The sequence below is a fragment of the Microcaecilia unicolor genome, chromosome 12 (assembly GCF_901765095.1).
Source record: "Microcaecilia unicolor chromosome 12, aMicUni1.1, whole genome shotgun sequence".
Taxonomy (NCBI): domain Eukaryota; kingdom Metazoa; phylum Chordata; class Amphibia; order Gymnophiona; family Siphonopidae; genus Microcaecilia; species Microcaecilia unicolor.
In genome coordinates this window covers 39,051,930-39,068,525 of record NC_044042.1, presented here as the reverse complement: position 1 = coordinate 39,068,525, position 16,596 = coordinate 39,051,930, and the positions used below count along the sequence as shown (strand labels likewise).

Genomic DNA, 16,596 nt, shown 5'->3' with positions numbered 1-16,596 from the left:
ACCACCAGGGAAGATCACGTGAGTAGGGAGAAGTGGTGACAGGGCCGGGGGGAGGGCGATCCCGAACTCAGAGGGAGGGAGGGCGGGTGGGTGGCCTGCCAGCCGGCCAGCCAGCCAAATCTCTACCTTCGGAGGTAACCCTGAGGGCGATCCCGAACTTGGAGGGAGGGATTCGGACAAGACGCACCGGAGCACCTAGGTTTTAGAGGAGGGAAAAAGCAAAATTTTTTTTTCCTATTTCCCTCCTCTAAAACCTAGGTGCGTCTTATGGTCCGGTGCGTCTTATAGTCCGAAAAATACGGTATATCTCAATCATTCCTGAACAGCTAGATCCCTTCCTGGCCAATAACAACTTGAGAAAGTCCCTCTCTTCTCAAGCTTAAAACCCATAGGTCTGCTTTTGCACCAGCAGGGGTTGTGGCTTCTCTCCAAGGGCCAGACACTCCCCAGTCATCCACAGCACATGGTTCAAAGCATATAACTAGCTCCTGTCATGTGTTATCTAAAGACTTGCAGATGACCAGAATATTCAGCCTTGCATTATAATTCTAAGGAAGAGACCTTTCATTACAAAAAGAAGCGAGCAGATGTGATAGCCCCTTCTTTTGGTAGCACTAAGAATGGATGTTTTATTCCTATTGTCCTGTCCAGCTTGTGCTTCAGATCCTTAGGTTAGGTGCCACATAATCTTGCATATAGCAGGACTTATGAACGAACTGGATTTTCGGCGGGCCTGGCTCGGGCCGGTACCTGGAGAAGATCGGAGGTTCTTTTTTAAAAACTGGTGGAACTTTGAAGGGTGAAACTGCAGCTGATTTACTTAATTTGTCCTCTGCCTGTGGATCTTTGGTGCCCCCTTCTGTTTTGTCTAGGAAAGCACGCAGGGCTTTGCGACGTTCACTTGGGGCCACATAGTCCACCATGTAGGTGGTCTGGGGAATGTTTCTGTTTCCGGCTGGTCCCCACTTTGGCTGGGGAACAGCACTGCCAGCGCGGAAGGCAGCCATTGCAGATGCTTTTGTGAATCCCCGCTCTTCTGGCTCCACAGTTTCCTCAGCACGCCCCCTCATAGCTGCCAGGAGGGCCCTGTGCTTTTGTTTCGGGGCTACATAGTCTATCATATAGCAGGTCTTGGGAATGAACTTGGTCTCCGGTGGATCCAGTTCTGGCTGGTGTCCAGGGTAGATGTGAGGCTCTCTTTCAAGTGCTGAATAAAAAAAGGAGAAAATGGGAGCATTAATTTCAGTCTCTTGCAGATACTTTGTTGACTAAGCCCACTGCCCACTCTGTACTGGTGGGAAACACCAGCTATTCATTCTTCTTCCCCCTGCACCAAGGGTCTGGTTTATCCAGTGGAATTTGCCCATTTTGTGCTTGGGGAAATCAAAATAAGTTAGGTCATTTGCTGTAACACTGCATTATGGGATCATTTCCACCACAGCCAATCACAGTAATGTTGCATCTTGGGAATTATTTCCCTCAGAGATCTCTGTAACACTGCGTCATAGGGGTAATTTTCCCTCAGAGCCAGTCACTGTAACTTGCCTCGTTGGGATTTAATCACCTCCTTTTCCAAACTCAAGGCAAACTTCAGACACCATAGTTATTTCCCTGCCCAAGGGCGCATAAGTTGTATCTCAGCCAACAGAAGCTGAAGTTGCCTGTCCAAGGTCACAGACGGCATCAGTGGAAGAAGCATAATTTGAACCCTCAGTCCACTGCTCTAGCCATGAGGCTACTTCTCCACTCATTGCACCCTGTGGATCATTTGCTCTCATACAGTCACTGTAATACTGCAACATGAGGGTCATTTTCCCCCCAGTCAGTCTAATGCTGTATTCTGCTGCATATATAGTTATGCACAAAATGATGCTATGATCTGCTTTGCACTACATAAAGGAGCAGCACAGGACAGAAACAATGTAGCATTACGTTTCTGGCCCATTCACTTACTTGTTCTCGTAGGCACTTTCTCTTCTCGGTTGTAAGCTGCTGCATAGGTTGTCTGGTAATAGTGAGCACGCTGTAAAGGAAGTCACATATTTACAGTTATATTTCCCTGAAATAAATATTTCTTACATAAATAGTGCATCTTTCTCCCATTCTCTATCAACAGCAAAGCATTCTATAATACACATTATGGCCCATCTGTGGTATGTCTTATAAATTACTGCTTCAAATGAGTTCCCCACAGCAGAGAAAAGAGGCCACTAATTTCCTCTACCCTCACTGGTTGAAATCCTCAAAATATGGAATGAGCATAAAAGGACCTAGTGTCAGCTGATGCAGGGCCAGTCAGATTGCTGGACTGGACGACTGTTCCAGACTATCATAGTCCATGTATACTCTGCTGCAGCAAAACCACACTGAACTGTTTCAATAGAGCAAGGAGCACCACATTTGTGTGTGCTGTGCACCTGTTATTGTAGAAATATTATATTATATATAATGTAGCAAGAGAATAATTAAATGATGGATACCATTACAAACTTATAATAAAACATGCATTGATTTCTCATTAGAGCATGCTTAATAATATTTGAATTAAAAAAATGGCACAAGGAAAGCATTCCTGCTACTTGCACTGACACTGCCCAGCTGCTGGTTTTATTGAAAATCAAATGGGCAATTTGTTTGACTGACCACCTCCTGGTGATGTAAAATAATATAATTTAATATGTTCTAGTCACTGCTTTCCATGTTTTGCTGCCAAGCAGTATTTTATTTATTTATTTTTATTTGTTACATTTATATCCCACATTTTCCCACCTATTTGTAGGCTCAATGTGGCTTACATAGTACCGGAGAGGCGTTACAGACTCCGGTGGAAACAAATATAAAGTGATGTGGTAAGATAAAGTTCATGTGGCACAGCCACACTAGGGAATCGTACAATGGAAGAGTTGTGTTATGTCCTTTGGTTTTGTTGTGTTGCAATGTATTTGTTGTGTTGCAGTGTGCAATGGTGGGAGGCGGGGCTGGTGGTTGGGAGGAGGGGATAGTGCTGGGCAGACTTATACGGTCTGTGCCCTGAAAAAGGCAGGTACAAATCAAGGTAAGGTATACACATATGAGTTTATCTTGTTGGGCAGACTGGATGGACCGTGCAGGTCTTTTTCTGCCGTCATCTACTATGTTACTGTGTATGTTACTATGTATGTTACTTGTTGTGTTGCAATATATTTAGATATAGGCAACTGACTCCCTCTCTCTGTCCCTTGTATGCATATACTAAGCTGGGAATGGCTAATGGGAGTTGCCATGATGGTTTCCATGGCACGCCCTAGGTGGATGTGGCAATGGCATGATGGTTTCCATGGCATGCCCTAGGTGGCCATCCCAAGGCAATGTGGGTCAGGTGACTTGTCAAAGGCCACTAGATGTTGATTTGAACCTGCACCCTCAGGTGCCCAGCCTGCTGCCCTAACCATTAGGCTACTCCTCTGCTCCTTAGGCAACTCACTAGGGCACCAAATCCTCCTTTCCCAAAACAAAGAAAAGCCAGATCCCATTGGCTTTAGGGAAGTATGCTTGCATGATTTCAAAAGGGTGCCAAAACAAACACAAAGGAGAACGCAAAACCTTACGAACACAAGCAAGGGAAAAAAAAAGTGGGGTGTTAAAAAAATGAGGAAGTCCAAGCACAATAGCACAGAGCTTCTTTATTGCTTCCAAAGTACTGCAATCCTATAGTCAAAAGACTCATCGTGGCTGTGTTTCCGCTGGTGTGCCTTCGTCGGGAGCCTTGATATAAACAGTACAATGAATATAGCAAACAAGGAAGAAACAATACCGTTCACATTGAAGTGAATGAGGCAGTGCAATACTAACGCAGAACCAACTGGCAGCATTCTGCATGCCACCAAATCATCCTTTACCAACCAAAGAAAAGCCGGATCCCACTGGCTTTAGGGATGTATGTTTGCGTGGTTTCAAAAGGTGTTGCCATTGCATTACATCTTCCTCCCCAGTACTCTTGTTCCTCTAAATCAAGTCATGTTTGCCATACATACAATCACGTGCTATTTTTTTTTTTTTTGCCAAATCACAGCTCAATAGGTACCTGAGATGGGAGCGGTTTGGGCTCTAGTACTGTTTTGGTGTCACACCTCTCTTCATACCAGTTCCCCTGGAGTGTCTTAGGGGAGTAAGACTCTTCGGCAACGACGCATGTTTTGCTGTCGTGCAGAAGCTTCCCACTTTTGTTTGCCCAAGCCATCTATTCCCCATATGAGGCAGCATGAGCTATAGCGCTGCTGAGAGGCCCCGAATGCATCCAGATAGTCATTCTGTAGGATAAGAAAAATATAAAAAGGACATGTTCATTGTCTATGTAGTGGAAGATTACTGTCATATCAACAATCACTCTCTCAAGAACAATCAGAGCTAACCCCTCCTAAACAACAGTTATGCACCTATGATTTTTCGTATTTTCCCTTTACCTTTTAAGGCCCCGCCCCACATCTAGCTCAGCCATTGTAGCAACAGTCCTGATGGGGAACAATTGGTCATGGCTCTCTATAGAATCTGTTATGCATGCACCACCACATCTGGCCTGTAGGTGCCACCATTGTGTAATTGCTGTGACTCCTTCACTTGCACCAGAGGTGCTATGAGTACAATACAATAGCATCCCTAGTGATTGAGGAGCAGAAGCCAGGGATCATTGCTCATTTAACGTTGCATACTGTCTGCAATTCTGCTGATCTGCTTTTTTTCCTTGATAACTTGGGTACATCAGATAGACCTACATACCTGAAAAAAGGCACCCCAGCTACACCATGGGTTGAATATAATAGATATTAAACAAGTTACAAAAGGCCAGGAGCTCTAAACACATGTATGTTGGGAACGTAAGCCAAAAACTAAAAATAAAGGGTACAGTATACTAGACACCAACAGAAGCTTGGGCTCTATATTGAAGAAACTTTAGCCTAATGTAAAAGCTGGGATTTAAAATGCAAGAAATAAAATTAGGAGATAACAGTGTATGAGAGTTCAGCAAAATATACAAGCAATAGGTAGGCTAGGTTTACAAGTAACTCCAGCAACGTGCAAAAACCAGCGGGACTGAAGAACACCCAGAAAAGTGCAAAATTTTGGATTTAAAATGAAAGAAATCCAAAAAAATATCCGGGCATATATTGCACGTATGGCATACAATAAGAACACAAGTAAAATAAGAGAAGGATGCAAGCGGGATTTCAACTGCAAGAAACTCCAGCAAAATCCCGGCTGCACGTACACCATGAGCCCCGGAGAGAGGACATTCTCACCTCGCCTTCCCCCGGTCCCTCGCTGCATTAGCTGAAAGACAAACGGCAGAAGGGAACCCCCTGTTCAAGACCGCGTCCCTCACCTGCAACCAGTCCTGGGTCTTGCCGGCTCGCGAGCCCAGGCTCCCGGCGTCGCCATGGAAACGGGACGCTTTCCGCGCGACGTCATCTGTCAGGTGGATAAAGGGACGGTGATCCCTCATTATACCTTGGACCTGCTCCTCTCCCTCCCTTTGGACAACGCGCAGCACCGCCTCCAGCCAAATCGACCCAAAATGCTTCCTTATAACCTCCTCCTAGGCGGCACGCGCGGATCGGTTCTATTGGTGCTAAGTGTTGCTGCCCGGATGGCCGCGCGGGGCACCTCGAGGCTGAGGGAGGCGGAAGGGAAATGCAAGAGGGACCAGAGTAGACCGTAGTGAGAGAGCCCGTGCGAGGCTGATTTCCGAAAAGTGTGTTTTATTTCACGGTAATAGCAAAAATAAAACAAACCCTTTGGAGCTGTGCCAGCCTGTCCGAATCGGCGTTCCGGCACCATCGGTGCATTTATTGCTCGCTCTCAGGTAGGGAAGGGCTGCAGCTCGGTTTGCATTTGTCAGTGTTTACCTATCGACCAGATCAACGGCGGTTAATTGTAATTCTGCCGTGAAATGCAGAGCCGAAGATTAGTGTGTGCTCGAGTGCCTTGTCAGCACAGACGTACTATAGAAAGGCTTCATGTGTGTGGGTGTTTAAAAAAAAAAAAAAATAGGAGGCAGAGAAACACCACACAAAGTGTGGAGGTGCACTTAACCCCACGAGATACATAGGAGAGAACAGAGAAAGGGTGGGGAAGATAGGCTCTATCCAAACAGTGGGGGAGACGTATAATTTAATTATTAATGATATTTATTGCAAATGGTCGACCATTTGCAATAAATATCATTGTTTAATTAAATTATACGTCTCCCCATTGTTTGGATAGAACCTATCTTCCCCACCCTTTCTCTTGTTCCCTCCTAAAAAAAAATATATACAGTATCCTGTAAAGGAGGCTGTCAGGGTTTTGGTGATTTGTACAAGATAACCTACAATTCGTTATTTTTATTTGGTTTTATTTACCGCCTTCTTGAAGGAATTCACTCAAGGCGGTGTACAGCAAGAATAAGCAGTAAAAATATTAAAATAACAATACAAAATATGGCATACTATATGCTACGTTACAGCATAGGAGCCGGTGCTGTGGGTGCTTGAGCACCCCCAATATTGCTAAAAGTCCTTGTATGTGCCCAGGGAGGGGTTATTTCCATTAAGGTTAGCACCTCCAATAATTTTGAAAAGTTGGCTTCCAAGCGTTACAGTGTTTAACACAATACACAATAAAATATTTTACTAGCATAGGGTGTGTAAGCAAAGTTGAAACATACAGATAGATAAGAGGAGTAACAGGAGTTAGAAAATGAGGAGAATAACTTAAAGAAAGTTGCAGGTGAAGTCAGAAAGGTGCATGAAAATATAATCTCAGTTACGGTAGGAGTGGATAAACATATCCTGCTACAGTATGTGCAGCTGGTGTATCTCCTTGTATGTGACTTGCAAGTTAAAGAAGCTTTCACACTTTCACCTGCTTCCTGAAGTAAAGATAGTCTTGTGTTAAGCGAAGCCTTTCAGAGAGTGCGTTGTAGAGTGTGGAGGCTATTCCGGAGAAAGTTCGCTGACGGGTATCTGGATGTCTCAATTCCAGTCTCTCACATAAACCAGGAAAATTATTGCCAACAAGTGGTCTGTTTCTTCATAAATTATTTTGGTAATTTTCTCTTTAAGGAGCACCCTCAGATATTCCCACTATAAATAACGCCCAGACAATCTCTGTGGCTTAGTGGTGTAGCACTTCATTCATCAGATTGCTCCTATTTATCTTTTGAAAACATTATATCCCAGAACAAGTGCTAGCAGACTGGTGCAACAAATTTCTCTGTTTTTTTCTTTTGTTTTTTTTTTTTATATATGTATATGTGTGCCCAACTAGTCTTAAATTCCTTATTTCACTAATATCTCAACATACTTAAACATGCAAAGTAACTGCTACTAAATATAACTAATCACTTATCTGGGTCATGTATCTGAGTTGTGCCCGACTGCATTATTATGGTAAATCATCCGCTTTCCTCTTCATGACTAAAATTCACATTTAATCCAACGCCTTCCCCTGAAGACACCCGGCGCCGCGGGTTTCACTCTTCTTTCCTCAGGGACTAGGGTTAAGGCGGGTTCGCTTTCATCAAGAAATCAAGACACCAACTGCAGTCATTCAAATATTCCACTTGTATGGCTTTTAAAGGCGCCTGTTCAATGGCTACATTCTGGGACCTCCCTTCTGTGACGTCACTTCGGGGAATGCAAACAACGCGCGCCAAGAGAAAATTAACAAAATAATTTATGAAGAAACAGACCACTTGTTGGCAATAGTTTTCCTGGTTTATGTGAGAGGTTTGCATCTATTTACCAGAGATTAAAGGATACACAATTTTGTTTTTCAATTCTAGTCTCAGCATACTAAGTAAAATGAGCTTTCACGTATGTCTGTACCTGATTCTGTATTTTAATTTTTTTTTTTTTAAAGTTTGAATATTATGAGGCAAAGACGGAACATTTTGTTGGTAGGAGAAGGGAATTTTTCCTTTTCTGCTGCTCTTTGTGATTCAAGCAACAGTGACACTCACATCACTGCCACCTGCTACGAAAGCGAGGAAGACATACGGAAGCAGATATTTGCTAGAACCAACATAGAGCGTCTGAAAGATAAAGGTAGGACTTTTCTCTGGTGATATTTCAGAAGCTATGATCAGACTGAAATAACTAAACGTACCTGTAGGCACAGGGCTGTATTCTAAAAGGGATTTCTCCCATTTTTGAAGAAAATGCATTTAACAATATTAAAAAATGATGCACATCCGTTTCGGTGTTGCCAAAGTCAGTTCTTTGAGTAGATGCTGAGAGGCAACTGGGAAACATAGGGGCCCTTCTAGTAAAGTGCATTATTAGACTGTTAATGTGTGGTGTAGAGGGGCATTTTCGATATGACATCTAAATCCAACTTTGGATGTTTTGTGGAAAATATTCAAAAATCCAGTAGCAAACATTTTTCAACCTGAAAAAGTCTTACCTGTTTTTGTTTTTTCTCTCCCAAAAATGGCCATTTGCTAAACCTTGTTGTGCTCAGTGCATCTATGTTTTTGGACCATTTTCTAAAAAGAAACATCCGAGTGAAAAATGTTCAAAATCAAGCCATTGGAATGAAGGAGGAGCCAGCGTAGCTGGTAGACTGGCCATACACACCAACAGAGCGCACCCTAGGGAGCACTGCAGTGGACTTCACGTAATAGGTCCCAGGTGCACATCTCACTGTTACTCCCTTATATTCTGTGGTGAGCCCTCCAAAACCCACCAAACATCTACTGTACCCAACTGTACAGCACTACAAGAGCCCTTATGCCTGCAAGCAGTGGCGTTCCCCCCCGGGTGCATTTTTACCTGCTGGGGGGGGGGGGGGGGTGCCCGCGCGCCTGTCGGTTTCGTTCGTTCCATGATCCCTCTGCCCCGGAACAGGAAGTAACTTGTTCCGGGGCAGAGGGTGCACGGAACGAGCGGAGCAGACAGGCGCGCGGCACCCCCCCAGCGGCGTGCATCCGTGGCGTACCGCACCCACCGCCCCCCCCTAGGAACGCCACTGCCTGCAAGTGTCACTTATATGTAGGTACAGTAAGTGTTTGGTGGGTTTTGGAGGGCTCACACTTTCCACTACAAGTGTCACAGTTAGATTGGGATATAGGCCTGGGTCCCCTTCTCTACAGTGCACTGCACCAACCACTACGCTACTCCATGGACCTGCTTTCTGCTCTAACAGAACAGACTATAACATTTGAAGCTGTTATAGAGCTTGGCATGTACTGTTTCTTTCACATCTTTGGTGGGTGGATGGGGGTCATTGACCACTGGGGGAGTAAGGGGGGGGGGTCATGCTTTAATCCCTCTAGTGGTCACTTGGGACACCCTTGACGTTTTTGTTTTGTCCCATTATGGCAAAAAAAAAAAAAAAGGTCCAAGTGTTAGGATCACCCAAATCCTGCCTCCAGCATTCCTTTGGACGCACTTCAGACGAACTGCAGAGAAATATATCTTAAAATGGGTTTCAAAACTAGTGATTTGGATGTTTTAGGGGGAAAAAGTCCAAATGCTGCTTTGTGCCACTTTTTTGGAAATTTTTCTGTTTCGAAAATGAGCCCTTAGCGTGCGTTAACAGTTAACGACCAAGTACATTAACTGCTGTTGTGATATTTTTAGTGTTACCACATGTTTAAGTCACACATTATGGGATTTTGTATTAAAGGGTAGAACCAGGTGGGGCATGGGTGGAGAACGGGCTTGGATAGTGTATAGCAATTAACACGCTGCACTCGCTGTGTGCTAACGGACTATCTCGCAGTTAGCATGGGAGAACTTACTGCCTCAGTAGGAAGCTCTAAGTGCTGCTATGCTAACTGCAACTCTTACCATGTGCGAAGGCAAATTTGAACGCACAACCTGCAGTGGGAAATGGTACGCACACCCTGAAGAGTTACTGTGTTAGATTTGCAGCTACCACGTTAATTTTCTGCTTTAAGCCATGGTAACTGCAAAATCTAACACACTGTAGTCAAAGGACCCCGTAGATTTGTAAGAAAACCTGAACTTGGAAGCAAACGATATTGTGTCTGAGATGGCTGCTTCACAGAATTTTACGGACTCCATAAATGAGGGAGAGCGTTTCTTCATTTGACCGTGTGCGAAGAGGGAATACACACTGTTGCAGCATTTTGCCTCCAACATTCCTGTTGAGTCAAACAACACTGCCGCATGTTGTTCCTGCTACTCTTTGCGACCCCTGTCGCAGGCGTTGAGCGCCGAAACACGGCCCGTGTCGGGTTTGTTTGAGGATTGTTTTACCAAAGTAACATAGTAGATGACGGCAGAAAAAGACCTGCACGGTCCATCCAGTCTGCCCAACAAGATAAACTCATATGTGCTACTTTCTGTGTATACCCTACCTTGATTTGTACCTGTCCTTTTCAGGGCACAGACCGTATGAGTCTGCCCAGCACTATCCCCGCCCCCCAACCACCCTGAAAGGTGACGCCAAAAATATGTACAATGAGTCATGGGAGGGGAGTGGATGTGCATGGATTCATATTTAGTTGACTTGAGGAACAGCCAGTTTTCCTGAAGCCAACCCACTACAGCTTGGAGGGAGGTGTCCAGAAGAAAGATACCAAACAAGGATGAAGGAACAATAAACAAAATTTGGATGTTGTCACTTAAAGGATATGGGCTACATCCTAGGGACTTAATCAGCAGAGGAAGGGGGCAAGAAAAACAAAGAGAGCTAGCCTTGGGGGACACCACAGGTGGATGGGAATAAGGCTGAGTAAGAAGAGCTGCCACAGATTTGAAAGAACTAGCAAAAAAGACAGGAAGTAAATGAAGCAAGGCAGTATCACAAAACAAAAGTGTATTATTAAGGGAACTGTGTCCCCTTTTTTGAAGGCTGCTGGTACTGTTTTTTGCTATATGGACTTTTGTTTGTACTTTACATCAGTCCTCCAGAAATCAATTACAATAAGGATCCAAAGTTACTGACAGATTGTTGAAATGCTGAAGCACTGGTGGTCAATGGGCCATGGGCCTTAAGGCCATCAGAACATGCAGGCCATGTTCATTTATATGTTACTTGTTGTATGTATTTCTCAGGGGCTGCCATCCATTTCCAGGTAGACTGCACAAAACTGAGAGACTTCTTTGCGCCTGCAAGCAAACAGTTTGATCGTGTGATCTTCAATTTCCCACACTGTGGTAGGAAGGCCGGTGTGAAGAAGAACCGGGAGTTACTCGCAAACGTTTTCTGCAGGTGGGCAAATTAGGCATATACAGGGAGAAAATCCTGTTTTATTTCATTTTGTTTCTATGGCCATTTTTATTTTAGCACTTGCTATTTTCTGTTCATGCACAGTATTTCCTGAATGCTACACAAAATGAAAATTGTCATGATAACAAGAAAAACAAATCACCTGTACTTGAAGGGAGCTGGGTGGGTGAGGCTTTAGTTCAGCGCTATTTCTCGTGGAAGCAAAATTCAAACTTGCTGCAAATTTAGGAAGGACAGAACTTAGGGCTAGATGTACTAAAGCACATTACCAGGTTAATGAGCATTAATGTGCATTATTAGTAAATAGACCTAATTGTATAAAGAGAGACTCACAGTAAATAATATGTGTTAATACATGTTAGCGCATGGTAAAGTGGTAGCACCTTTTAGTAAATCTAGTATTTAGAAAAGAGGGGGAACTGCTAGGTTATCTACAATCAGGCATGTGTGTTTTAGGAGAAAGCAGGTTCCTCTGTGAAAATGTCTTATTTGCCACATGATACTCTCATATGCAAATAACAAGGTGTTTGTTTAACATGGGACAGTGTTGATTGTCCTACATTCTCTTTTCAGTGCTGCAGAGGTTCTTGCAGATGGAGGAGACATTCATGTGACACTGTGCAAGGGGCAGGGTGGAACTGCTGCTGATCAGCCAGTGAGAGACTGGCAGAATAGTTGGCAAGTGGTGGATATGGCAGCTAGGGCAGGATTTATTCTGAGTGATGTGCAGCCCTTCTGCTCCAAGGACTTCATTGGATATAAGTGCACCGGATACAGGCAACTGATTACAGATTTTGTTTGTAAAGTAGCATGTCAGAATTGCTCTCTTTTTGTATTTCCTTCCCCCCCCCCCCCCCCCAGCAGTGGTTTCCTATCACTTCTTTTGTCTCAATCAGAACAGGATGCTGTGATGCTATGAACTTTCATTCACTACTACCTGGCAGGGTTTTCCTCTATGTCCTCCCCTCCCCCCAACTCCCACTCAAGCTTTGCAACAACAGTCTTTAACCAGGGACCACAGACTGTGATGCTGTCTTACATGTGTACACATCCAGCTATTAAGTGTCACTGATGCACTGTTTGAGATACCCTGCCCTTAGGGGCTGTGAATGCGATTTCTGCAGCTTCCCTGGTTGGCCCAAGAATGGAATATAATTTTTTCTCATATCAGTGCCACTGAGACATTCATAAACTTTTTGTATTTTTAAAGTTATGTGCTTCTGCCCTGCCGGGGCACACGCAGTCCAAGAGCTGTTTCCTTGTAGAGTCCCAACAGAGACCAGAAGTCATGAAATTGACAGACCCTAAGAATTTTCTTGAACTTTTAGGTTAATTCTATTGAAACAGCGCTTTAATGGGATGGGTAGCTCTCAGACACTTTATATCGGTGGTGGAGATGGAGGCAGGGAACATGGAGAAGAGGGTGGTGATATTGAACACCACTGTAGTTCAGGGAGGGGCCTGTGCTAACAGGCATGACCCTGTAAATATAACAGACTTTAGTGCTCACTCTGCTTGCTAATCAAGGCTGCACTAACATCTTTATCATGGTATACCATATATTGTATAACTGCATGTTTGTATAAAGAAAGCCAAGGGTGATGACCTCTGTACTTTCCAACTCTGATTTTGGCAGGAGCCAGGAGAAGCCCTTTCATGTGGAAGGTGCCTTGACCCATGTTTTTACAAGGAGTCTACCTTTCCAGTGTCCCAGGCTTTTGGACGTCCAGACAAAATTAGAAGACAAATTTGTATGCTTTCAGGTTCCAGAGGTATTGGCAGATAAAATGAACAGGTAAGAGCTTCTTATCCGACTAGGAAATGCAGTACCCATTGACTAAAAGCTTTGTTGAATTCTCCACAAATGTCATTGATACTCTCCAGTCTGCTGTGCCTCTGACAATAAATAAGAAACGACGGCAGGTAAGTGTTGGATGGCTAGTAGAAAGAACTGACAAACCAGAAACGATATTGTTAAGCCACCTGTGTCAGTGTTTCACCACTGGCCAGTAAGTACAGCACTCGGCAGAGTAGCTGTTTTTTTTTCCAGATGAAAGAAAAATGATGACCAAATTAATTTCAGAGATCAGAAGCTGTGAATGGTACCTGCCAATGTTCATAATATAGCATTGAGCCATGCAGATGTCTGCCTCTATATTCCTGAATAAATTTTAAAGAACAAATTGATATTCTGCAGAGGAACCAGTAACCTTTTAGTTTGAGTAAATTGGGCATAAACACAAACTGCACCCACACATGCATTTCAGAAAAAGAGAAAACGTTCCCAGTGCTGTTTTGTTTGTTTGTTTTTTTTTCTTCTTAATAAAGGAACTGTGTGTGAACATTTCATGACGTCTGGTTTTCTTCTTGGGTACAGAAATTTGCATATGGTTTTAGGTACTGGGCTATGATAGGGCAGTTTTAAAAATGCTCGATGACATCACAGTGTGCTTAGATTTTCTGATATTTGTACCAGACAGAACAAACCTGTTTCCCAGTTGGTCATAAAAGGAATAAGACATTCTAAGTATGTGTACGGAAGGAAAGTTGGAAGCATATGAAAAGTATGAGTTGGGTTGGGGATCATGGTGCTTTGTTCCCTGTGGCAGAAATCTGATTGGATGAACAATTTGAAAATTATGGAGGGGGACGCAGAATGTGGATAAGACAGACATGATGATTTTGTAATGCTAGTTTTCTAGAAGAGAGTGCACAAGTCCAATCCCTCAAGAGCCACAGGCATCAGGTTTTCAGGATATCCCTACTGAATACGCATGAGAGACATCTGCATGCAGTGGATGTAGTATGTATTGAGAAATCTTGCATATTGTATCCATTACATGCTCTCTCATGCATATTCAGTAGGGATATCCTGAAAAAAAACTGACCTATTTATGCGCACACACACACCCTCTTGAATAGCAGGCCATAAACTATGACTGTGGACTTGACTTATTAAAGGGTTTTATCTCATAGACATAAAACAGGAGCTCTTTAGCAGTGGGGGGGGGGGGGGACTTTATTAGTAGTTTTGTGGGTTCAGTAAAAATGCTGATGACACCTTTCCCTTGTGTGACGTTTACTTTGTATAAATTCATAAAATCCTAGAGCCTAGAGAAATAAATAATTATGTGGTTTTAAATAAATACATAGAAACTTGACTGACCAATTTAAGTTATAGCAAGATTTCTCTTTTTTATTGAACAGGGGTTTTCTAGCTCCAGATGCTCCCCATCCAGTAAGACTGGTCAATGAGAGGCTCATGGCAGAGATTGGCAAGAGGTTTCCACTGCAGAGGCTGGAGAATGCCTGTCCCCTTCTGCATCATATCAGCTCCTCTGCAGTCCTGTCTTGGGCTTCTGATGTCTCTACAGCAGATCTGTTTTGGATTATTCCCACCAGAGATGGAACCTCCAGGGTAAAACCTGGAGCTACTGAAGCAGTGGAAGTGTCCCATGTTTCAGCCTTATGTTCTGATCTTCCTTCCTGTGAGGTCACGGAGAAGAGCTGCTGGGCACAGGGGCAGAGAGCAAGCAAATATTATCTTCGGCCCTCACATACAGTTTGCTGCCAAGAAATCTCACAAAGGTCAGATTTCATACCCGGTACACTCTATGCTCTCAGTGGTCCTGTATTCAGAAAATGTTTGATTTCTCCTTATTCAATGCCAGCTTTTCATGAGACCTTTATACTTTATGGGTTGATTAAAGGTATAAGTGGTAATCCTGCTCAGCTGTTTATGAAGGCTTTTGAAAATGCTGTGGTCTCTGTTATTGAACTGTATTTCAAGGACGTATTGAACTCTTCACATAAGGAGCCAGAGAACCGTGAGAGTAACTGGCAGTCCTGTTCTATCTCTTTTCAACAGCACCCCAGTAAAGGACTGTATTTCATGCACATTGATGTGGGTGATGGCAACAATTTGCGTGTGGCTGCCTTTGCTGAAGCTCCAGATGGATATCTTTCCAGCGAGCTTGACCTCCTAATGCTGACCCTCAATTTAGATCTGTTAACCATGATCATTTTGGGTGTGTCTGACTGGCGCTTGTTGTGGACATTTGATGAGCGTTTCTTTAATCAGTTCAGCCATGGAGAATTAAGACACTGTCGCAACTTTTCTATTTACCCACCATCCTACACCCATGATATCAGTTTCTGGGTGAAGGAGCAGACGTCATTTGATGAGGTGGAGTTTCATACTGTTGTCCGAGAAGTGTGTAAAGAAATGGTGACATCTATTCAGTTGCTTGATAGTTTCCAGCAGCCTGAAACTGGTCGCTGCGGCCTCTGCTATAGCATGACCTATCACTCTTGTGACAAAGCTCTGTCTAGTAAGCAAGCAGCAGAGCTGCAGCTGCAGCTCAGGGTGGAGCTACCAAAGCACTTGCCGGTCATTCTGCGGTAGGCTGTAGTGTTTAATGTTAAATATGACACCAGGATGAGGGTAAACCCTGGTTTTTGTTTGGGGTTTTTTTTTTTGCCCATGCGATTTGCACCAATAATCAGAGCAAAAATACATGTATAAATATTTTATTTTGATAAGTACCCCTGGAAAACATCAAGAAGGGATGGTAAACAGGAGTGGAGGAATGGCCTAGTGGTTAGAGCACCGGTCTTGCAATCCATAGGTGGCCGGTTCAAATCCCACTGCTGCTCCTTGTGCTCTTGGGCCAGTCACTTAACCGTCCATTGCCTCAGGTACAAACTTAGATTGTGAGCCCTTTTGGGACAGAGAAATATCCACCATACCTGAGTGTAACTCACCTTGAGCTACTACTGAAAAAGGTGTGAGCAAAATCTAAATAAATAAATGCTTTCCTTTTGTAGGTTTTTCTGCTTGAAACATCACCTGTAATTTTTACATTGACAAGCAGCATGTCATCTGTTTTCTATCTTAGCCTGTTCCCTATTAGTTCTTGCTCTGGTCTGTCCCAAATGCTTTTGCTTGCTTTCTGAATTAAGGGGATCCCCAGCAACTGTGCTGAAAAGAAGCTGACTTATATTTCACTTTTATTGGTCAAACTTTTAGTCCATTTCATGTTACTGGGGAACTAAAGCCACTTACACCCAAATTCTATAAAAGTTGCCAAAAATTGTGTGTGCAATTAAATAACGAGATAATTAGCACCAATAATTGGCTTTTTAACAAGTAATTACTGGTACTAATTAGATTGAATTGGAATATACGTGTGTAAGGTAAGGGGCACAGAAATGGGAGGGTCATGGGTGGAATAGGGACGTTCCTAGCATTTACACGTGATGTTATAGAATAAGGGGGGATGTGTGCCTAATTTAGGTGTGTACATTTGCACCACATGTCAGTTGGTGCAAATGGTTACGCCTGAAGTTGGACGCGATTCCTGGGTGCTTTTATAGAAT

General features: G+C 43.6%; 2 protein-coding genes across 3 annotated transcripts; one reads left to right on the top strand and one right to left on the bottom strand.

Moving 5' to 3' along the window:
* Positions 1-270: 270 nt before the first annotated feature.
* Positions 271-5,361, bottom strand: C12H11orf1 (chromosome 12 C11orf1 homolog). Its single transcript, XM_030220752.1, has 4 exons — positions 5,277-5,361; positions 4,064-4,289; positions 1,954-2,023; positions 271-1,207 (listed from the first exon to the last, which is right to left on the bottom strand). Exons 2-4 carry the CDS (start codon positions 4,217-4,219, stop codon positions 660-662), a joined length of 774 nt encoding a protein of 257 aa, XP_030076612.1. The 5' UTR covers positions 4,220-4,289; positions 5,277-5,361; the 3' UTR covers positions 271-659.
* A 141-nt stretch (positions 5,362-5,502) lies between these two features.
* Positions 5,503-15,863, top strand: FDXACB1 (ferredoxin-fold anticodon binding domain containing 1). 2 transcript variants are annotated; one of them, XM_030220745.1, is made up of 6 exons: positions 5,503-5,745; positions 7,879-8,063; positions 11,043-11,199; positions 11,791-11,994; positions 12,854-13,012; positions 14,425-15,863. In XM_030220745.1, the coding sequence occupies exons 2-6, from the start codon at positions 7,889-7,891 to the stop codon at positions 15,620-15,622; spliced, it is 1,893 nt and encodes a 630-aa protein (XP_030076605.1). In that variant the 5' UTR covers positions 5,503-5,745; positions 7,879-7,888; the 3' UTR covers positions 15,623-15,863. The 2 variants fall into 2 exon arrangements, with proteins under 2 accessions (XP_030076605.1, XP_030076606.1); XM_030220746.1 differs by having other exon boundaries at positions 5,653-5,839.
* The last annotated feature ends 733 nt before the right edge of the window (positions 15,864-16,596 follow it).